Genomic DNA, 24,438 nt, shown 5'->3' on the forward strand with positions numbered 1-24,438 from the left:
CTCTCTGCTGACCTCCAGTCTCAGACTGTCTATTAGACATCTCAAACTGGATGTCACATAGATATCTTAAACTCAACAGGTCCAAACCCAAACTCATTATCTTTCCCCAAAAAACTTTCCCCCTTTTCAAACTTCCCTATTACCATCAACGTAATAGGACACTGGTTGCTTGTTGTCCTTCATTCTCAAAGAGGACCAAAAGGACATCACTATGTTAGAGTCAAGTTACAATGCGCCTGACTATGGCTGATCAGACCACTACAGGGTCTACCACAGATAGGGCACAAATAGTCCATAGAACATTTGGAGTGGATTCTCTAAATTGGTGCATCTCATTTCTTTTGAGCTACTTTTATTCTTCTTTGCTTATAGAGCACAGCACCTTCTCTGATGAGGGCACGCCACACTGGGTGGTGCTGTGCCAGTGTCATGGTACACAATCAATTCTTGAGAGAAACCTTAAGAGTGTCCTTGTATCACTTCTGACCACCATGCGAGCGCTTGCTCCGTGTGAGTTCTCCATAAAATAGTCTTTTAGGCAAGCATAGATTTGGCATTTAAATGTGGCCAGCCCATTAGAGTTGCACTGTCTGCAGCAGAGTTTGAATGCTCGGCTGTTTAGTTCAAGAACAGACCTCAGGGTTTGGTATCTTATCCTGCCAAGTGATCTTTAGAATCTTCCTAAGAAAATTCTAATTGGAAGCTATTCTGTTTCCTGGCATGGCGCTGGTATACTGCCCAAGTTTCACAGGCATACAACGACGAGGTCAGCACAACAGTCTGTTGACCTTCAGTTTGATGGACTGTCTAATATCTCTTCTCTCCCACACTTTCCTCGGTTACTCTCAACCTGGTTTATCCTGTCTGCTGAAACATTTCACTGGGGTGTTGCCATTGTGCATGCTACAGCTTCTTAGAGCCACAGGTGAGCATTAGATGGATCAGGAGGACACCACAAGTAGAAAACAGCCCTGAAAAGAGCTTGGCAGCCCTCACTTCAGAGGTACTAGTCTCCCCTGTACACAACCCTACACCCCTACTATCCTACCAGTCCCCAAGGCTCACAACTTGGGTGTCATCATGACTCCTCACTATCTTTTACCTCTCATAGTCAATCAGTTACCATGACCTATCTATTTCACCTTTGCAGCATCTTTTGAATATACCCCTTTGTTTCCTTTGATACTACCACCATTCTGGTACACGCCCTCACCTCCTTATGCCTGAGAGATAATAACCTAACCGGTTGGTCTGCCTATCACAAACCTCTCCCAACTCCAGTCCATATTTCACTCAGCCACCAAAGTGATATTCCTACAGTGCAGATCTGACCAAGTCACCCCCCTACTCAACAAACTCAAGTGGCTCCCTATCACCTTCAAAAACAAATATAAAATCTTTCATAACTTAGTCTCCTCCTCCACATGCAGGCTTTTTATTACACCACTCCTCACTGGCCCAGGTGCTCTGAGATCCAGTGACACTGGCCTCTCCTTGCTATTACTTGAACAAGACAAACAAGACATTCTAATTCTCAGTTCTGGGGATGTTCACTAGCTGTCTCCCATGCCTAGAATGCTGTTATGTGCTCATCTTTACCTCCTGGCTTTCCTGAAATCCCAGCTAAAATCTCACCTTCTACAAGATGTTTCCCTATCCTTCTTAATTCTAATACCTTCCTTCTGGTGATTATTTCCTATTTATCCTGCATATAGCTTATCTGTACACATTTGTTTAGGGCAGCTAGGTGACATAGTGAATAGAGTGCTGGGCCTTGAGTTAGAAAGACATCTTCTTGAGTTCAAATTGGGCTGCAGATACTTACTAGCTGTGTGATCCTGGCAAAGTCACTTAACCTTGTTTGCTTCAGTTTCCTCATCTGTAAAATGTGCTGGAAAAGGAAATGGCAAACTACTCCAATAGCTTTGCCAAGAAAATCTCAAATGGGGTCATGAAGAATTGGTCATGACTGAAACAAGTGAACAACAACATATTTGTTTGCATGTTGTCTTCCTTGTTAGACTGTGAGCCCTTCAAGGGCAGGGATTTCTGCTTTACTCTGTATTCCTGGCACACTGTAGATGTTTAATAAGTGCTTCCAGACTGAACAATTGCTTACTGATTGACTGAAGGAAATAACTAAAGACTATAGCCTGAAGACGAGAAGACCGGGGGGGGGGGGGGGGGGGGGGGGGGGGGGGGGGGGGAGGAGTGGGTAGATGAGGGCGAGGAATGTGAGCTGATTCCAAGTAATTGAAGGGTTATAAAATAGAAGATAGATTAGACTTCTATTTGGCCCCAAAAGGCAGACCAAGAACAGCAGGTGCAAACTCTAAGAGTCCAAATTTAATTTCAGGCTTATTGTATGGAAAAACTTCTTAATATTTAAATAGCTATTCATAAACAGAATGGGCTATCTTGGGATGTATTATGTTCCCCTTCACTTTAGATCTTTTAAAGCAAAGGCTGGATATGTCTATTTGGTATATAGGAGAAAGGATTCTTTTTTCAGGTATGGTTGGACCAGAGGGCCTCTCTCTGGTCCTTTACAATTCTCATGTTCTGTGACTCTACGGCTAACTGTGCCATGGGGAAGGTGCTATTTGAGTAGGGTTTTGAAAGAATGATAGAATTTACAGACAGAGAAAAAGTAAGGCATTGTAAACTTTGAGAGAAGCATGAACAAAGGTAAGGACAGGTCATTTATATGATCTAACAGGAGAGCAGTACGTGGGACAGTGATAAAACAGAAAGAAACAATAGGTTTACTGTGAAGTAGTAAGAGATTGGTAAGCAGATGACGGTGTGCCTTGGATGTCAGTTTAAGGAACATGGAATCTATCCGAGAGGCAGTAGAGAAAGTTCCAATTAAATCAATATTTTAATCCAGTTCTGCCAACACTGATTAAACAAACAGGTACAGGGCACACTGTGTAAGTGCCAGGGGAACATAAAGTTTAGATAACACATGGCCTCTGCCCTGCTGGGGCTAATTGGTTAGTAAGGGACATAATACACACATAGATAATCATAATCCAAAAAGTCATCTCTTGTAACAAAAATATTTTAAAAGGAAAAAAAAGCAGTCGGTAAAGCCAAAAATACACAGTGATGGTATGGAATTCCCACCTCTGCAATGAAGTGAAGGAGAGAGGTATATTTTTTAACTCTTCTCCAGGACTAAGCTTGGTCATTATAATTATGTATCATTCAGTTTCATTTTATTCTTTTCACACTGGTGTAATCATTGTATATGACATATTTTCCTGGTTCTGCCCATTTCACTGTGCATCAATTCATACAACTTTTGTTATGTTTCTCTGAATGGCTGGACCACTTCACAACTCTACCAAGGGGATATCAGTATGCCTGTCTTCCTTCCAACATCAATAATTTTCATCTTTTGTCCACTTCACTAATTTGCTAAGTGTGAAGTTAAAATTCAGAATTGTTCTGATTTGTATTTCTATTGTGATTTCTCTTTTTAATTTTCATATCTCTCTTTATCTACTTGCTCCTTCCCTATTGCTTATAAACATGCTCAACTGTCCAAAAAATTTTAATTTGATACTACCATCCCCTCAACTCTTTCCTTTTTTTCTCCTCCCTCTCACAACCAAATTTCTAGAAAGAGCTGCCTACATTCATTGTTTTTACTTTCTCATCTCACTTCTACTCTTACAATCTGTCTTTAAACCTCCTTACTTGGTTACACTGTGCAGCAGAAAAGGGCACTGGAGTTGGAGTCAGAGGACATGGGTTCAAATATTGACTCTGTCATTTTACTATTTCTGTGACTCTGGGCAAATCACTCAACCTTGCTGGGTCACAAAATGAGAGGTCTGGGTTAGATGCTGTTGAGGTCCCTTTCAGTACTATGATCCTGTGAAACTGTTCTCTCTAAGGTCACCAATGATCTAATTGTTTAATCTAATGGCTTCTCACAAATTTCTCAGCATGGGATGCTGAGAATTACCCTCTCTCTCTAGGATACTCTTTCCTCTCTGTGTTTTCATGACAGTGCTCTTTTCTGGCTCTCTCTACTACCTGACCATCCTTCTCCATCTTCTTTGCAGGATTATCATTCATGTAACAACCCACCAAGTGTGGGTATATCCAAGGGTTCTTTTTCTCTCTCTTTTTTGATTTCATAGGCTCCCACAGGTTCGGCTATCACGTAGAAAATGTCCATATCCATACATTCAAACCTATGTCACCAACAACCAATCTGGACCCTTCAATCTGGATGTCTATATATATTTCAAATTCGGCAAGTCAAAACAGACAGACTCATTTTCTTTTCCTCTAAACTCTTCCCCTTTTTCTTAATGTTTCTATTTCTGCCAAGGACACTACCATCCTTCCAGTCACCTGGGTTTGCAACTTCAAAGTCATCCTCCACTCTTCCCTCTCTCTTATCCCCACTATCCAATTAGTTGCCAAGCCTTGTTGATTGTATTTCTACGATATCTCTTGTATGTGTTCCTTTCTCTCTACCACTCTAGTTACCACCTAGACTAATCCAACAGCCTCCTAATTGGTTTTCCTTATTCCAGCCTCTTCCCTTCTTCAACCTCTCATTGTCAAATGGATATCCTTAAAGAAAAGGTCTGATTATGTCACTCTGCTGCTCAAGAAACTGCAGAGGCTCTCCCTCTCCTTTAGAGTAAAATACATTAACCTCTTTAGTGTTTAAAGCTCTTTACAATGTAGCTTCAACCAATCTTTCCACGTTTACTCAATGCTACACTCCTTTATGCATTCTATGTTCTTGTCACAGACTTACTTGTTGCTATCAATACACCTGCCCACTCCTGTACGCACGCCTTCATACATCTGGTCCCCCTGCCTGTGGTACACTACTTCCTCTTCAATCTGCCTTATTTTCTTCAAAGCTCAGATCAAACGCCACCTCCCACAGGAAACTAATTCTGATCTCCAATTAGCTAATGTCCTTCCCCTTGGAAGCTATTTTGTATATATTTTGCCTGTCCCTTTCTATGTATGTATCTCTTGTAGAGTCCCTTCCCCAAGAAATAAACACTGTTCCTCGAGGGCTGGCATGGTATTGGTTTTGTCTTTGTATCTTCAACATCTAATGTTTAGCACAGTGCCTAACATAATATACATCTAATCATTTTTGAAAGAATAAATGAAATCAAGCCTTTTGGAGGTGAGTCCTGAGGGCTTGCTCGGTGCCTGTCTGGGTAGACTGGTAAAGACCGAGTCAGTTTGAAATGTACTTTATGAAGATTGCCCAAGCTTTAACCCTTGTTCTAATCCTGTGCTCTCTCTCCTACCCACACCTGATTGGGACTATTGGTAGAGTTTTACAGTTCATTCATTCAATAATCCTTCATGAACTACCTACATGCTAAGTGCTGAGGGGTGGAAGATTCAAAGAATTTAAGGTCATAGTCCCTACCCTTATAAGGTAGATGAGTTCCACTAAAAATTGACTTGCCTGAAGATAGGACACAGGGAGTTATTCCGAGGAGGTGTGTGACTCACCAATAGTGCCCTGAAATGCTAGAAAAAGTAAAGAGTGATGTCAGTTCTTCCCTACAGAAGCCACATCAGGCAATTTATAACCCAAGTCCTACCAAAAGTCCATTTCTACCAGAGCTGAGGGCAGCTAGGTGGCATAGTGAATAGAGTGCTGGGCCTAGAGCCAGGAAGACTCATCTTTCTGAGTTCAAATCTGGCTTTAGACACTTACTAGCTGTGTGATCCCGGACAAGTCACTTAACCCTGTTTGCCTCAGTTTCCTCATCTATAAAATGAGTTGGAGAAAGAGATGGCAAACCACTTCAGTACCTTTGCCTAGAAAACCCCAAATGGGGTCACAAAGAGTTGGACAAGACTGAAAAATGACTGAACAACAAAACAGCAGCTGAAGCTACAACTTTGGCCTGACCTCTTCCCCCCTCTCCCACACCCAAATCCTGGAATATGAATTCCTCCTCCTCCTCCTCATTATTTTCAGGAATAAAAAGACATGAAGAAAACACTACAAGAACTGCTTAGTTCCTTGAGAAATATCAATGGATCCCACTTACATTTTTGTTTTTCTGGAACAACATTCTGGCTTCATTTATAATGTACTGCTTTTCTCTGATGGTGTCTTCCATCTGCCCTGATGCTGCATGCCACCTCCTTGCAAGCCTGAAAATCCTTCGGTACAGGTTGAGAACTTCTTGTCGTGTTGCTGCTGTCATCTTCAGAACCCCCAAAATAGAAAAGGAAAATTTTGTGTAAAAATTCAATTTGAAAGTAGGCAGCCAGGCAGACACACATTTTTCACAAGCTCTTTAATTAGTCTAGAAATAATTGCTCTTTCTAAACAGATTTGCATGGTAAAGTTACCCAGAACTAGAAAATCAAGAACACCAGTTACTTCCCAAACATTTTTACTTTATGTTTGGCCTACAAAGTGTCAAGAGGTTGCTCAACGATAGCCATGTTTCCATGTTGGAAACCTAAACTCTTTGGGAAACAGCTGGTTTGAAAGCTGTACTCAAAATCCATTTTCTGGTGGATCACTTTAAAGTAAAACCCCTTTAACTTCAATACTTAAGGCCTTGGGTGTTCTGGATAACTGAATTTTCTTGTTGGTGAAAAGTTAATCTTTTAAGCATAACAACCCTTTCAAAAAAGTTTTTCTTAACATTAGTTTACTTTTTTGCCCTAATAATTAGCAAACACACATGAATTTTTCTTTAATGACTGAGGCTCCTACAGGGCCTTTATCTTTAACATTAATTTTTCTTTTTAAATACTCTGTATATAGGAGACTGGAATGAAAGTGTGTGGACCTAAGGAATTAGGCCACATCAGGACCTTTAATTTTAGGGGGCAAGAGAGGAAATGATGGCAGGTTGGGCAAAATTTCTTTGGGTTTATGTTCTCAGTATCTGCTTCTGTATCTACAGAGCAGAGTTCTGTGGAAAAAAAAAATCTGGTTATTAGAGGACTCCAGTTGGTTAGATTTCAGCTAATAGAGGATTTACTAAACTAGGTCTCCTTTAACAAATTCACACTCCATTACACCAAATAACAGGAACACAATAAATAAACTGCAGGTCTAGGAATAGCACCTATGACACCTACCTCTGAGTCCCTCCTGTGCTCTCTCCAATCCTCCCTAAACAGGATCATCAGGATTGTGAAGTAGACTGATCACTTCTGTTAGGGAACATGACCCATTCTTAACACATGAAGAGGCTTAATACCTGGAAATCAGATACCTGGGATGGTACTGAGCTTACAAGAATTTGTTCATCAAAGAAAGCATATTTGAGCTGGAAATCCAAGTGCAAACACACATTCTTAATTCAAAGCCTACTTGCTACAGAAATTCATCTTAAAGAGTCTCTCTCATCCTAGGCAGACCTTCAGGAATGATTCCTTGGGCTCTCTATAGATCCTGACTATAGTGACCTTTCTACAGTTGTAAAATTTCCCATGATGAATAAACCATGTTTAACCAGTTAATTTAAACACTTTAAAAGTTTTATACTGTAAATAGTCAAGCACCCTGCTACACACACACTCAAAGTCTCTAAAGTCCATGATATTCCAAGTAACAAAATATTTAAGATGATTGGGGGGAGCGGGAATGCCAAGAGGCAATTTTACAGTTTGTGGTTCCACAACTGCAAATCAAACCCAGAAAAAATGATGTCACTTCCCCCCCCCCCCTTGGTAAAGAAACTGTTTCTGAGTTTCTGGCTCTCTCAAAACTCCATGGTTTCATATGAAAAGGTGTGAGTCAGTTCATGTGAAATACAGGGAGTAACTGACTTCTACTTAGTGATTACTTCATTTTCCTGTGATTAAAAGACAAAACTTCCCTAACTGAATGACACACAAGCATGGAAGTGAGAAAGGCTGGTTGGCTGAAAGAGAGTTAAACTTCACCAAATACCTAAGGTGTTAATAGCAATACTAAGAGATGGTATTTAGAATTATTTTAAAAGTCCTTTATAAAAGATTCAACCCCCCTCCACTGATACATATGTATGTATATGTACGCATACATGGATGCATATATGACTACACAGGGAAGTAGACCACAAGAGAACAATATGCTTGTCCTGAGTCAAAAGGCTCACTAGTAATGAAGTTCAATCCCTATTTTATGGCCTCACCATAAGGTCAGGCTTAGCATTCACCCAATTATTTGGAAAAAAGCTCATGTCCCAAGAGCTCCAGCACCAGCAACTAAAGAATACATATTAACTGTCCCTACTAAACCTGTGAAAGGCAGCTCTGGTATAATGGATCGAGCTGGCCTCAGAGCCAGGAAGATTCAAGTCCCACATCTGACACTACTGGCTTGTGATCCTAGGCAAGCCCCAGAACTTCTCAGTGAGTTAGGCAACTCTTAAAGATTATAAGTTGCAGAGAAGGTGCCAACCCGCATTGGTAAAGGTAGAGATACCTACTACATAAATTCTGCAGATTATGAACCAATAGCCCTATTTACTCAGTCCCCCAGAAAGAGTCTATGAGAGAGCCAGGATTAGAAGCCAGGAATGCTGACTCCTATTCTCATGTCCTAATCACATGCTCCTCCTTTTGTCTTTTCAGAAAGTAAGCAACAGAAACTCAAAAGCACTGGATAGCATCTCTACAACAGCAAAAATCACCATTGTCTCTTCAGCTGTTTGCTGAGTTTGGAATATGTTTGAAATATTCAGAGGAAAAGTATAAGGAATTTTCATATATAGTGTTTCTCCTACCCCAAATACCACAACATCCCACCTCACCCCAATCAACCAAAAGGGTTCCATCTCTCTTTTTGTAAACTCCTCTAGCCCTTTGTATTATCCATGCCCATTATGCTCACACACTATTGTCTATTACGTTTATTTCAAAATTTAAGAAATGACAAACTTGTGCACAAATCTTATTTTCTCTTACTACCCTGGAAGCAGGGTAGTAAGTTGGGAACCCAACTTATGGGTCACTGGCCCTAAAGTGGTTACAAAGATTCTGTTAGGTATTCAACTCTGTTAGGTATTCAACTCATTAGGTAACTCAATATAATAAACTGGAGAACTTATCTCTTGATAGGTGAATAAATATGCCTTGTACCACTATTTTAGAAAGTAGACAATGCCCCAAGACTCTTAATGCAGTTTTAGGTTACTAAAGTTTAAAAGATGGTGCTAAAACTTCTGGGGCATTCTTTGTAGGTATCATTGTGATTAATACAATACACATTAACTTCCTGAATTCAAAGCAGCTTTTTGTCATTAAAGATCTCTCATAAAACCAATATCATGTAAGAATCCATAAAACTATTCCTCATACTCAGAAAATTTGGAACTACTATTCTACCAATTATCTCTAGGGTAGTAACTAATTTCATATTTTTATTACACTAAGCACTTCCCACAGGTTCTTGCACATAGTAAGGCAGGCTCTCATCAAGTCTCTTCTGGATTACTGCAATAATCTAATTGGCTTTCCTGCCTTTAGTCTCTTGCCTCTTGTATCCATCCTCCACACAGGTGCCACAGAAATGTTTCAAAAGCACAGGTCTAACCATGTCATTTCCCCACTCAATAAACTCCCTTGACTCCCTCTTGCTTAATTCTAAGGGTTAAATACATACCTCTCTAGTATTTAGAGTCATTCACAACCTGGCTGCAATCTCCCTCGGCAGGCTTACTCTTCTGGCCTTCTTGATGTTCCTTGTACACAATATTCCATCTCCCATTCTAATGTCTTTGCACATGCTGTCTACTATGCCTAAAATGCGCTCATACCAACTAAATTACCCTGTATATATTTTGTACATGTCAACAAAGACAAGCCAACAAGTCAACAAGCATTTATTTAGCACATACTATGTGCCAGGCACCATGCTAAATGCTTGAAATATGGCACAGTAGACAACACTGGATTTGAGAGTGCATCCTGGAGAAAAATGAAGATGTGGCTGACTGGGCTATTGCACATTGCCTCCCCTGAGAAAATTTCATTTTTGTCTATCACCAGCACCTAACACAATGCTTGGCATAACCATATTCTATTACATTCATATACCATAACTTGTATACAAGCCAATGCCCAACTCATGGGCACTGCCTTAGCTCCTCCCCGCCCCGTTCCCTTCCCACTTAGTTTCTGAGTTTGTTTTTGTTTTTTGCCACTACAAAAAGAGCTGCTATAAATATTTTTTTGTACAAAGAATACATTTTCTTCTTTATCTTTTTGGGGGTAGAGGCCTAATAATGGTACATCTGGGCCAAAGTGCATGCTCACTAACTTTTGAACATAGTTCCAAACTGCTTTCCACAATGGCTGGACCATTTCACAGCTTCACCAACAGTGAATTCGTTGTGTGCCTATTTAACCCTCAGACATTATTTTCCTTTTTGTCATCTCTGCCAATTTGATGAGCATGAAATCAAACTTCAGGGTGGCTTTAGTTTGCATTTCTTTCATTATTTGTGATTTGGACCATCAAAAAAAATTTCTCTAGATAGCTTGTTTCTTCCCTTGAGAACTGCCTTTTCATATTATTGGAGAAAGATTTATCATTGGATTTATCACTAGAGGAAGATTCTTATGGAAATGGCATTTTTGATGTGGCAAATAATACTTCTGGACCTTCTGTAAAATCAGATATACAAATACCTAGTATTTAATCTAAGCTTGCAGAAGCTTTATGGACTGTGTTACTGAAACTTCACCAATATAATAAACATAGAGGAACAAAAAGTCAAGAATCTCACAGAAAATAAATTATTTTTAAAAAGTGGGAAGGAAGGGGGGCTAGCAATTCCAGATTTCAAACCATATTACATAGCAGAAGACATCAAAAACTCAGTAAAAAACCAGAAAAGTTGATCAGTGAAACAGACTGAGTACACAAGATCCAGAAGCAAATGAACACAGTTGCTCAGTGTTCAATACACTCAAAGATCCCAAATCCCAGGGTGATAAGGACACAATGTTCAGCAAAAACTGGAAAACTGCCTTGCAGAAATTAGGTTTAAACCAACATCTCACAGCATGTACTACAATAAGCACCAAATAGATGCATAACCTAGAAAACAAAGGTCACACTATAAAAAAATTAGAGGAGCAGGAAAGGAGATATCTTTTACAAATACACATAGGGGAAGAGTAGTTGACCAAACAAGGGATATAGAGGATTGCAAGACATAAAATGGAAAATTTAGATTACATCAAATTGAAAAGCTTTTACATGAACAAAATCAGTAATGATCAGAAATAAAAACAGTTAATTGGGAAAAATTTTTGCAGTAAGATTCTCTGATAAAGACCTAATATCCAGGTTACAAAGAGAAGTGCTATATTGATATATTTGTAACATATCGACGTGTTGATATGTTGAATTGATACATGTCAGTTTTCTATATATCATGAATATTAGGCCTACATATCTATATCTATAATAAAAATAAGAACAATTCTCAATTTGGAATTTATATGCCAAAAGTTATTAAATTGTATGACTCTTTGACCCAGCGATACCACTATAGGCCCATACCTCTAAAGAGGTAACATAGGGAAAGGCCTTTCAAACACAGAAAATTCTTTTAAGTCAGATTTATAATTATCAAACATTTTCTTTTTCCTCCCACCTTCCCCACCCACTAAAAAAGAAAAAAAGAAATACAGAACTCCTGTATCATATAAGCATAAACAAGCGAAACAAAATCCCACATTGGCGACATCCACAATGCATTTCTTATTCTGTATGTTAGTGCATCATCTCTCTGTCATGAGTTGGTCAGTGTTTTTTATCAGTTCTCTGGAATTATGGCTGATCATTTGATTTATAAGTTTTTCATAACTGTCCCATTTTTGCAATGTTGATTATAAATTGTTCTTCTGGTTTTGCTCACTTTACTCTGCATTAGTTCATAGAAGTCTTTCCAGATCTTTTTTGAAACCATCCTTTTCTTCATTTCTTACAGCACAAGAATATTCTATTACCTTCAAATACCACAATTTGTTTATCAATTCCCAATGTATAGGGATTCCCCATCTCCCCCACCCCTCCAGTTTCTAGTGTTTTGACACCACAAAGAGCTGCTGTAAAAATGTTTGCATATAAAGGACCTTTTTCTCTTTCTTTGATCTCTTTGGGTACAGGCCTAACAGTGATATTGCTGGGTCACTGTTGACCCAGAAACTCCTTGGGCATAATTCCAAACTGCTTTCCAAAATGGTTACATCACTTCATAGCTCTATCAACAGTGCATCAATGCAACTGTTTTCTTGCAATTCCTCCATTTGTTTGGGTTTTTTTGGGTCATCTTTGCCAATCTGATGGGTGTGAAGAGGAATCTCAGAATTGCTTAAATTTACATTTCTCTAAGTATTATTGATTTGGAGCATTTTTTCATAAGACCCAAGAAGAAACACAAGCGTTTCTTCCCCTGAGACATGCTTGTTCACATCCTTATACATTTTATCATTTGGTGGAATGGCTCTTAATTCTTATAATTTTGAAACATATGTCTTATGAGAACTTTAGCAGTGAAATTTGCTTCAACGATTGTTTTGCAATTACCTATTTGTTGTAGCAAAGAACTGGGAACTAAGGGCATGCCCAATTAACAGGGGAATTGCTAAATAAAATATAAGAAAGTATTAGAATATTAGTTTGCTGTAAGAAATGACAGAAATGGATTCAGAGAAACCTAGGAAGACTTGTATGAACTGATGGAGAGTTTAGTAAAACAGAAATTAGGGGGAAGAAGAGGGGAATAATATAGCATGTGCCAGACACTGTACTAAGTGCTTTTACAAATATTATATCATTTGATCTCCACAACAACCCTGTGAGGCAGATGCTATTATTACCCCCATTTTACAGATAAGGAAACTGAGGCATACAGAGGTTAAGTGACTTGCCCAGGGTTATACAGCTAAGTATACTGAAGCTACATTTGAACTCTGGTTGTCTTGACTCCAGACCCAGCCCTTTATTCACTGCACCAACAGCTACCTCCAGAGAACAATTACACAATGTCTACAATATCGTAAGGAAAAACAACTTCAAAACACTTAATAACTTTGATCACTGCAAACGAACCAGCACTCCCAAAGACTAATAATGGAGGATGCTTCCCACATCTTGACAGAGATATAATGGACTCAAAGTATAGTATATGATGTCTATTTTCAGATACTGTCAATGTGAGGATTTGCTTTTTTGACTATGCTTGTTTGATATGACAGAGGGGAGAAAGGAGCTAATGATACTGAGCCCCAAGAAAAGAAAGGTGTCAATGAAACTTTTCTAAAGGAATAGTAGAAAGACTTTAAGAGAGAAGCAAACAGAATAGCTTTGTAACTAATCCACTGAATTTATTATATACCTAAGAAAAAACAAGTTGTGTGTCATAGTTGAGGAGTCATACATGAACCTTTTTTTCTGTTCTTCGTGTATTGAAAATGTTCGTGTCTATGAAGTTCAGAATAACAAAAAAATTAAAATGCCAAAAAAAAAAACCAAACCCAAAAACCTGTTGGCATGAATAACTTGGTCCTGAGTACAGAGAGGAAAAATTCCTCTAAATAATGAGATTTACAGAAACATGATTTTAGTCTCCGGAATGCCAGAATTCCAAGGACAAAGCTCTCTTAAGGCTCTTCCATCTAGTGGAGAAATTGTTACACAATACTAACAAGAAAATTAGAAAAAGCCAAAGGCAATCACAATAAAAGTGTAATTCGCTATTTCCTAACTCTGGATGAGAAAAAAGGTGCATCAGACAAAACAAAACTAAGAAGCAATTATAAATGAAAGACTCTAGGGAGCTCTTCTCCAAGAGGTTATTTTTTTTCCCCTAGTAATTTATGACAAAACTACCATGGAGCCAAATTTCTATCTAATTTGTTCTTAAAGGTTTTGAATATCCTGAAAATAGTGGGAACTGCACCACGAAAACCTGTTTAAAAAAACAGCCCATGTTTATTAAGCACCTATGTGTAAGGCACTGTGCTGGGCAGTAAGTTTAAAAGATGAAAGGATAAAAAGTCCTGGTCCTTGAGAAATTTACATTCTACTGGGGCATACAGATAAATTTACACATGATATTTTGAACAAGAAAGAATAAGCATTAACAACTTAAGGCCAGGAAAGGCTTCCAAAATGACATAACACATAAGAGCAATTTCTCAGGGGACTCCGCACCCTGCTATACCTCTAGTTTTTTGGCTCTTTTGAATTGAAATGACTTAAACAGATACTATCAGGAAAACTCAGAAATGTAGAAAAATGTTTCAAAAAATTTTAAATGGTTACTAATAACTGGTCAATTACATTTGTATCACAGGATACTCATGATTGTTAATCATGGAACATTAGCTACCAGAAAAGACCAAACTATTTTAAATACTGATTAATCCTTACAATGCCTTCCATGGACATGAGGACCCAGAATAATGAGCTACAGATTCAGTATTGTTTTAGTAAGTTTCATTAGCAGGCCCTACATATTAAGGTTTAATTATAATATAACCAGCAGTACTCATCCTTCTGTGCTTAGGGAAAGTATTGCTTGCCCATTGGTGATTTAAACTAAATATAAATTCTTTTTTAAATTTTTTTTCATAAATTCTAAAGATAAACTGTTTCTATCATTATATAATATGCATTATTTGGAACAAAATATAAATGCATACCACATAGAAAAGTGTGATACATTTCTTTTGGAAGATAAGATTCAAGGGTAACTGTTGAGTTTATAGCATTCCGCATACCTTCACAAATTCAAATATCAAAGTAGTCAAAGAAAGAAATTAAAATTTTTATTGATGACTCCCTGTGTCTTACCTCCTCATTTTCTTCACAACTTTAAGGAACTGTTGTAAGTATCTGCTAGTTGAAGTAGGTAACTCCTCTTTATCTGAGATTTGTCTAACTTCTCATAAGGGCAAGAGGAATCTGTTGCTTGCTAGTGAATTTACTGTTTGGAGGTGTTACCAAGCTATACCAAAGCTGTTGTTCTCTGATCACTAATAATACCCATACAGTAGAGTTCTATTGTTCTTCAGGGTGAGTAACTCTCAGCTAGACACCGAGCTTATCTACATACAACAGTTCCCCATTCTTACTGGAAATATTATAGTTTGCCAACACCAAATGTATCACCATGCTTCCATTCCTATTCTTCTTTATCTCTTCCTCCCATTCATCTCTGTGTATTCCTTTTTTCCAAATGTATGCTGCTCCCTTCTTTCTGGTGAACAGAGAGATCATATTAATTTCAGTCCTTAAGCATGAGCACACACACACTCACAAATATGTGCATAGAAAAAGCAGTGAGTTTTATTAATCTATGCCACCTATACTTCCCCTTTCTCCTACCTTTGGGACTGGACTTTCTATTTACTGCAGCAGACAGATCTTGGTTATCATAAACTAAAAAGGGAAATTTCATGTTGTATATTTGCTGTACAAATAATGGGGAAAAGTATGATATCCTTGTTTATGCCACGATTATTTTATGTAAGAGTATGTCTGGCTATGCAAAAGGCAACTGGAAGGAGTAAATGTTGGGAACCTAATGTAAAAAAAAGAAAAAAAAACATCTTGTAAACACATCTTGTTTGCTTTTCTACTTCAAATTAAAAAAAAAAAACACAGGTCCTTTATAACAGTTCTCAAACATGAAATAGGAATGGGACTATTATTACCTAGGAATTTTCTCAAAAGATACATCTCAACCATAGCAAATAAATGGACCAGTTTCACTGTTATGGATTTCTCTACTACACGCAAAGGACTATGCATATACTGGGGAGTTCTCCAATCAGGCTACTGTAACCATGACAGTAGCTGATCTTCCCAGAGAGAGAAACTGAAATTAAAACAGCACCTAGGTCCCAGATTCAAAATAAATGGAGTTGTTATTTTCCATAATGGAACATTACAGGAAAGAAAAAGCAGCAGTCAGGTGTGAAAAGTTATCCTGAATAGAATACGGAATTAGCCATCAACAGATGAAAGCTAGGTCAAAGTTAAAGATCAAACCCATTCACTTCAGAACTAAAGAAATGTACTGTGATTTACAGCATATAATTAATACTGGTCACATAAGAAAGGCTTTCTATGAAATCTAGGAAATATAGATAGGAAGTACAAACACTAATATAATTCATTTGCAATGATTTGTCTAACAAAGTTACTAGATACTAGAGTTAGGACTTTTTTTTAGCAGTCAACTCAACTTTCTAATACAGCTGAGGGATTACATAGTTTCTGCCATTTCAAATAGATTCCTTAAAATTAGCTTATAAATTCCAAACATGTTTGATTCACTAAATGCATTTTAAGTGAGTTCTGTCTGCCACATGATGATAAAGACACATACAGACTGACCATAAATCACCACCTGATGAGCCTTGCTACTGACCGACAGGAAGCACCAAACTGTCTTTCCTGGACTCTCACAGTATTGTCACAGGTGGTACCAACAGGACAACAATGTTCTCATGGGCTATGAGGCTGAATTTAATTGTTCAATGAGAGGATTCTGCTGCCTCCTCCCCCTAGGGGCCAAAGTTTCCAAGTGCCATGTTCACCCTAAACAAACATTTAAGTGCCTACTATGTGCAAGGCACAGCCCAATGGTGGGGATGCAAGGAAAACAACTTCCTGACTTCAAGGAGCATTCTATGGAGTGGAAATAACACAAACACACAAAGTTAATACAAAATAAATTCTAAATAAATACAAAGTATGAGGCAGTGAAAGGAAGAGCAATTATAATTGGGGAAAAAATTAAGAAGCGGAGGAGATGAGGGGCCTCTCAGATTGAAGCTTGAAGGGACGTAAGAATTCAAAAAATTGTCATTGTAAAGGGACAGCACTTTATCCTATGCAAAAGTGGGGTTAGAAACCTTAGCTTACCAAGGAGTTAAGGAATGAACAGTGAGGAAGCAAGCAATGAGTATAGATAGCTTTGTCTATTATTCCATTAGATTCATCATATCACCGACAAATAGAAAAAGCAGGACCTGCTATCACAACTCTCAATCTATAGAGAACGAATAGGATCAAAAATTAAATCACTAACTAGCAACACCAGTAAAACAGCACTGGCCTCTTGATTTCTAGTTGACAGATGAACTAAAGTATTCTACCTCTAGGAATAAACAGTGCTGTGGCCATTCCTAGACTAGGCCCATAGGATGAAGTCTTGGAATCTCCCTCAGTGTATACACTGGCTTCAGCTCCTGGGGAGTCTAGAATTGTGACTGTAGGGGATGGAAGAGAACCAAATTAAAGTTTCCAGTCAAGACCATCTAAAATATTCAGTCCAATCACTCTCCTGACCTGCCCTCATATTTTACAAATGCCTTCTGGATATCTCTCTTTGGATGTGCTGCACCATGGCCCCTCAAGCTTTATGTGCTCAAAACTGAACTCTGAACTCATCTTTTCTCCCCAAAACTGTTCCTGCTCTGAACTTTCTTATTTCTGTTGGTATGGTACCATTTTTCCAGTTACCTTGGAAGAATGAAACTTTTGAAGATGTAAGTCACCTAAAATTCTTCCCTTCTCCCTCATCTTCTATTCCCAATCAGTTGCCAAACATTGTCCAATCTTACCTCCACATTCCTCACATCTATGCCATCTTCTTCATCCTGTTTATAGATCTGCAGTCAAAAGATCTGGGTTAGGGGGCAGCTAGGTAGCACAGTGGAGAGAGGACCGGCCCTGAAGTTAGGATGGACCTGAGTTCAAATCCGGCCTCAGACCAAACACCTGACACTTACTAGCTGTGTGACCCTGGGCAAGTCACTTAATCCCAATTCCCCCCCCCCCCAAAAGATCTGGGTTCAAATTCTGATTCTTTCATTATCTGTGTGATGCAAGTCACAAGCCCTCTCATAGTCTAATTTTCCTTATGAAGGGATCACCCTACAAGGGTTTAATCTGGGGTCCAGGAACTTTTTTTTTAATGTAATAATTATACTTCAACATAACTGGTTTCCTTTGTATTCTTATATCTCTTACTGTATGCATTTAAAAATATTTGAAAAGCGTTCTGTAAGTTTCACCAGATGGCCAAAAGGGGTACAAGAAACAAAAAAGGTTAAGATCATCCTGGCCTGGATGATCTCCACAGTACTAAGATTTTAGGATTCTAGTTTAGGGGTGCTCATTTTTCAATTAGACTATTATAACAGCCTTCTATTGTTCTTCCAATCTGCAATCTTCCTCCCTTTCCCATTCTCCCCCTTCCAACTGAATCTCATCAAAATCTATCTTCCTAATGTACAAGTCCCATACACTCTGTGATCTAGTGACATTGGCCTTCTTACACTTTCTTGGACACAAGACACTCCATCTCCTGATTTCGTGCATTTTCATTGGCTGTCCCCCCCAGCCTGGAATGCTTTCCCCTCCTGTCTCCTTTCCTGGTTTCCCTGGCTTCTTTAAAGTACCAGCTAAAATCCCAACTTCTTATAAGAAGCCTTTTCTTATCCTCTTTAATACTAATGTCTTCCCTCTGTAGACCATCTGCAGTTTATACTGTATATATCTTGTTTGTTCCTTGTCTCCCTGATGAGACCCTGAGCTTCCAGAACTGGGGCTGTTTTATTATTTTCCTTTGTATTCTCAGCACTTAGCACAGTGAAGGTGCTTGATAAATGCCTGTCTACTTGCCTTTGGAGACAGGTTGTACTTTCCAAATTCTACACAATTGTGATTCTCCCGCCAGTTGAATTCCTTCTTTCCTTCCCTTCAAGGCTCAACTCTGGTGTGACCTTCACAAACCCTCACCTTGCCTAAAACACTTTGTCTGAATCTTTCATTCCCGGACCCCCCCCCCCCATTATTTCCAACCTTGTAACATACCTGTATATTTTGCTACCTTCCCCACTTCCCATCTCCAACAGCCTGTAAACTCCTGGAGGGCAGAACTGAGACTGTACTTTCCAAATTCCACACAAGTGGGATGCACTCTTATTCTCCAATCAGTAGAATTCCCTCTCCCTACAAGGCTCAACTTAGGTGTGGCCTTCCCTAAAATTCTGAAAGAAGCATTTTGCTTCTTTCATTCTCCACTCTCCATCACTCCCAAGAGAAACTAAGCTGCTGCATCGGGACTCTGGAAGACCCGAGTGCAAATTCAATCTCAGTCACTTCCTAGCTGTGTGACCTGGGCGAGTCACTTGACCCTGTTTACCTCAGTTTCTTCATCTATAAAATGAGCTGGAGAAAGAAATGGCAAATAACTCCTGTATCTTTGCCAAGAAAACCCCAAATGGGTCACGAAAAGTCGGACACGATTGAAGGCACTCAACATCATTCCCAATGTTGTAATATACTGTGTGTATCCTGCTGACCTCTGCATCCCGCAGTGGCCTGTAACCTCCTGGAGGGCAGAACTGAAACTGTGCTTTCCCAATTACACACAATTGGGATGCATTCCCAGTCTCCACCCAGTTGAATTCCTTCTCTCCCTACAAGGCCCGGCCAGGTGCGACTCGCTCCCCAAACCATTCCTGAGGCTTCTCAGTATAAAGTTATTCCTCCAGTGTCCCATTAACTTCTAGTGCTTGGTTAACCCCTCCCCCATCACTCCCCGCCTAGTAATATATTATTCATCAAGAGAATATATACAGTACAAAGCCACAATCCCTCCGTGGAGTGGAAGCTCCCGGAGGGCAGCCGCTCACGTCACTTCTCTCAAGTGTCTCTAATACCCAATGTCCCGCACCTACGAGGCGAAGAATGAGGAAGAAAATTGGAGGTCCGACGCCAGGGTGAGATACCTCCGCCTCCCCACCCCCACCCTCACAAGGGGTGTTCGGTTGGATTAAATCAACGCAGGTAAATGGCCCCGGGGAAATGGCGGCCGTGACTCATACGAGGGGAGCCCGAGCCCACGGGCCACTAGGGATTTAGGGGGAGGGGCAGGACACACCACCACGTATCCTAGCAACGCCGCACCAAGCCACGGCTTCCTCCCCACTCCCTGCCTCCAACCCTAGCGAGCCAACCGCGCTCTCCATCGCCCAGAGTAGACCACCTTCATCTCTTAGGCTCACACTGTGTCCATCACGCCTGCCCCCCCCCCAACAGTGCGGAGGAGAGAAGGGAGTGTCGGGAGTCCTGTGGAACCGATGAGGACAGAGAGGGGTCTGGCCCTGTACGCCAGGTCGGACCGAACCACCTGAGGAAACATAGGTGGGGAGCATCATTAATAGAAAGAGGAAGCTTGAGTCTCAGACCTCAACCCGCCCCGAAATTTACCTTTCGGCGTATCCGCTAAAAATACGGTCAATCTCTTCACCTCCCTTCTCTTTTCTTTATCCCACTACCCGTCTCCTGTTTGCTCCCACCTAACCACGCTGTGGTTCGGCCCAGTTCCGCCTAGGCGATTTCCTCTCTACCCGCTCCCCCGCGGGGTAGAGGAGGTGAGAAGGTCGGGCCGTTGCCCTTACTTGGCGACGGCTTCGCACGTTTCTGCGTGCGTCACTCCGCAGTCCGCCCTCTTGCTCCCTTGGCCCTCCCTCCCAGAGCCGCGGGGTTACCGGAAGTGATGATGCAGGAGGAGATGGAGGAGGCGGGGCCTCCGGGCGACCGCCGCTGGTGGTGTTGCAGATGAGGAGGAGGCGGCTGCGGTGTTGGAAGAGGAGGAGGCGGCGGCGGCGGTGGTGTGGGGAACTGGAACGCGAGCGGAGATGGTAGGTGGTTTGGACCCTCCGGGCTGCCGTCGTTTCCAGAAAGGGTTTGGCTGGCTGGGCTGGAGGAGCCTCAGGAGCAGCTGTGAGTTGGGTGGAGTGAGGAGGGGGAGTAGTGAGGTAAAGCTGAGGGGGGGGGCGGGTATGGGGTGGGGAAATGGGTCGACGACTGGTCCGAACTGTTCACCCTGGAGGTGGCTGTGAGGAGAGCGTTGTGTCTAGTCACCTGGTGCTCGGGAAACTTACCTTTTACTCATCCCCTTCTTCAGATTACCCCCACCAGCCCCCACCCTAAGGCTTTGGGCGGGGTGGGGGGGATGGGGAAAGGGGGACGGGACCATTTGGGGTGGGGTGTGTGTCAGGGAACTGGAGCTGCGGGATAAATGTGCCCCAGGTAAGAGCATTGGGGTCTGTGCCTCAGTGGGGGGTGGGGGTGGATGAATTCTCCAGTCTCGACCTCCTCCCCACCTCCGAACTCTATTCGTAAGCTGTTCCTAGTGTTAAGGAGCTTGGACCCGAAGGCCTCTCAGCACCTTTGCAGTAAATGATAAACATCTGTGCCTAGGATAATGGGACTGGAGTCTTTGCCTATATCCTGTGTAGGAAATGAGATGTGGTGACAAATATTATGTCGGCTTTTTTTTTTCCATTCCCATTCTTTTCCACTATGATCCCATGATCCTAGCTAATGTGTCTGGGTGACTATCGTTATTATTTTATAAAATGACACTGTTAGCCTGGTGCCAGTAGTCAACCTTTTTCAAATTTGGTGTTTAGCCTTTGGTTTTAATCACTCAGAACTGCAAGCTTTGTACCAGCGGTCATAAGCTCAGTCACACAGGGAGCATCACTCAGTGCCTAATTGCTTCAGATTATAATGAATACTTATTCATTTGGAAAAAATCTGACCTCAAGGTTTCAGAGTTAGGGTGATTCCTTATCCCGTGCAAGGATTTAAGTGGCATCTTAGTCCAATAATCAAAGTCTGGTCTAAATACTTTGTATATGAAGAATTTACACCTTGTCAATTATTTCTAGAATGATTTGGTGTTTTTCTAATTCTAGATTCTCTTTCTCTCCACCCACACTTGGTGATGCACTTCAGAGAGCAGAAAACCCCATATTACTTTTTTTGTTTCCACAATTGGACAACAGCTCGTTATTTTTTTTTAATGTGTTTGGCACACAAGACTTTTAAGGCACATAGAGCATATGCTGATTTTTTAAAATTTTATTTATTTAGATGTGTACATAGCTAATCTTAAATCTGGTTTTGTTTTGGAGAGGGGAAGCGCTAACTTATGTGAAAATAAAAAATAGATGTAAAGGCTTCTGTTGGTATCTTACTGTATTAAAGAGAAAATAAATGAGGATGTAGTGCCTTCATTTGGATTTTGGAGTGAGGTGCTAGCCTCAACTATTTAAAAATTCCTATTTTGACACTAACATTGTATTCATCTGGAAATATGAACTGTGTTTTTGGAAGACTTTAAGAATCTGTGGCCAAACTTCTTGCTATTTTGATTGAAACATTTATCCATTTAACTATATGCTTCTGTTATAGGACTTGGGCACCATATTTTTTTTTAATCTACATCTATGTATAATATCTTCCTGATGAAGGGGATCCTACCCCCAAATCAAGTCACAAAGGTTTTTGTAGCTATAATAGTATTGTGCCTCTAGTCATAAAGTACTGTATTAGATACTGTGAAGAAACATGGCAAAGGAATGACAGAAATCTGGAGGAGGGGTTTGAACCATAATTTATGTGAATATAGAGTGTTTTGTTTAGTCTGGATAAAATAAATAAGCAGTCAGGATAGTGAAATGTGACAAGTTCTCTTATATATTTCCATTATACTCCATCATTGCTCAGACAGGCTTTTTGACTTTTAATTAATTTTTTCTTTTGGACTGTTTTGGACTGTTATCAGAGACTAATCCTTTGATGAGGGTTAAGTTAGAAGTAGAAGTCACCTTGGTTTTTTGTAGCTGATGAGTCTTCCATTCTTCATAATTAAAATTCAGTAGGATGTTAATTTATATAGTCTTTTTGTTAAGTCAGGTGTTTATATAGAATTTGCTGCTATTTTAAATTATGAAAAACCGATATGCCTCCTAGTATAGGAATTCTTGACAGCTATTGTATAATTTTGTAATAGTATTTTTCCAAGTAATATGTGCTGTTTTAAAATACTTATAAAGTATAGAAAGATGGCACTACTGACTTATCATCAAGAAGATTGGTGCTCCAAGAATTGGCTTTCTTTTTGGAATGAGAATGGTTCAGTGTTGACACAGTCTCATAGTCTTCACCAGGCACCTTTGTAACTGAGGGACATAATACCTAGGCAACACATATGTTTCAGTATTCTGCTGGATTAAAGGCAGGGATGTGCTGGAGCAAGCTTGGACTCAATGTAAGAACATTTACACCTTGGAAATTGGCAAATGATACAAATCAGGGCTTGATTGATTGTTTTAGACTTAAAGTGATAGAGAAAATGTTAGTATTGCAGATTAAATTTAGAAGTGTGTTGTGAGTACATTTTTCCCCCACAAGAGAACTGGTTGTTAAACATTTACCAGCATACCACTGACTAAAGGAGATCTTTTAGGAAATGAATCACCTGTGCTAGAGGTCCAAACTGTGTCAGTGGAAGAGCAAAGTTAATTGCCCAGTTTGGGGCTTGAGCTAGAAAGGCAACATGGTATATAGTATGTGGGACTTGGAGTGAAGAACACCTAGGTTTGAATTCTGCCTGCTACACTTGCTAGTTGTGTCATTGTGGACAAGTTATTTAACCCCATTTGAGCCTATCTGTAAAATGGGGTTAAGAATACCAGTAGTAGCCACTGAACAAGTGAGATAATCTATGTAAAGAACTTCATAGGCCTTAAAGAGCTATATAAAAGCCAGCTATTATTACTAGTTATCATTGGAACCCATGACACTTAACCTCTTGAATACCATTCTTTTGACCATATGAAACTATTAGCCAGATATCTACCTTTTCCTTTTGAGATCACTAATTTCTCATAACTTTATGTTTTGGGCTCAACAAAACAGTCCATTAAAAAGAGGCTTCTATGATCCTTCTTATTGAACTAAAGTACAGAGACATGTAATTGGAATTACGTATCTCTTATCTTTGAAACATATCTTCACTGGAGGCCTTCTCTCAATACCTTATGCAGTGGAGGTGCTTCTGCTTTCTCAAAAGCTGTGCCATAGGAGCATGGACTGTGACATTTCCTACAAAGCTGAAAGGCTTCAGGTAGAGACCCCCACCACCAAATGTTTGTCCTGACAATAACAGCATAGCTGGGTTTAGAGAGGCTCCTTACGAGCTTGGCTCTTTAATGATGAATTTTTCTATTAGTTGTAAAGATGTCTGATTTGAGAGATTTTGATACCTCTGTAGCAGGAGTAACTCACTCATTGGATCTTTCAAGTATTAAAAAAAAAAACGGTGAAAAGTATTCTGGGGTATAATGGTCTGTTGCCCTGTAGAATGCTGAAAAGTACAAATGTTGTTTAGGTATTTGTACCATCACACAGAATATCACAAATGCTCATTTAAACCTTTTAGTGTTTCGGAAATTGTGTACCATTTTCAAGTGCTATTATTTTGGTAGGTTTTACTGATTATATGCCAGAAGCTCCAGATTGTCCCAAGCACGAAAACCTTTTGGATGACAGGAGGAGTATGAGTCTTTGCTGAATCTAATGAATAT

The 24,438-nt window shown here is 39.9% G+C and overlaps 2 protein-coding genes across 15 annotated transcripts in view; one reads left to right on the top strand and one right to left on the bottom strand.

Annotated features, from left to right (window-relative positions):
* LOC114052432 (LYR motif-containing protein 1) overlaps positions 1-20,435 on the bottom strand; it is a 40,029-nt gene extending 19,594 nt beyond the window's left edge. Inside the window, exons 1-3 of one of the 10 annotated variants that reach the window (XM_027875036.1) lie at positions 20,043-20,166; positions 7,111-7,185; positions 6,060-6,218 (exon numbers count right to left, since the gene is read on the bottom strand). In XM_027875036.1, the coding sequence (XP_027730837.1) occupies positions 6,060-6,218; positions 7,111-7,158 (207 nt within the window). In that variant the 5' untranslated portion in view covers positions 7,159-7,185; positions 20,043-20,166. Of the gene's footprint in view, positions 1-6,059; positions 6,219-7,110; positions 7,233-17,610; positions 17,633-19,730; positions 19,876-20,013; positions 20,173-20,266 lie in introns of those variants that run through there. The other 9 variants (XM_027875037.1, XM_027875039.1, XM_027875041.1 and 6 more) reach the window with 9 other exon arrangements.
* Positions 20,436-20,584: 149 nt separating this feature from the next.
* Positions 20,585-24,438, top strand: part of LOC114052401 (DCN1-like protein 3) — a 31,363-nt gene continuing 27,509 nt past the window's right edge. For 2 of the 5 annotated variants that reach the window (XM_027874986.1, XM_027874982.1), the window contains exon 1: positions 20,585-20,700. The gene's annotated coding sequence lies outside the window, so the exon portion shown is untranslated. The other 3 variants (XM_027874983.1, XM_027874984.1, XM_027874985.1) reach the window with 3 other exon arrangements.

The sequence above is a fragment of the Vombatus ursinus genome, unplaced genomic scaffold, assembly GCF_900497805.2.
Source record: "Vombatus ursinus unplaced genomic scaffold, bare-nosed wombat genome assembly UNPS02014807.1, whole genome shotgun sequence".
NCBI lineage: Eukaryota > Metazoa > Chordata > Mammalia > Diprotodontia > Vombatidae > Vombatus > Vombatus ursinus.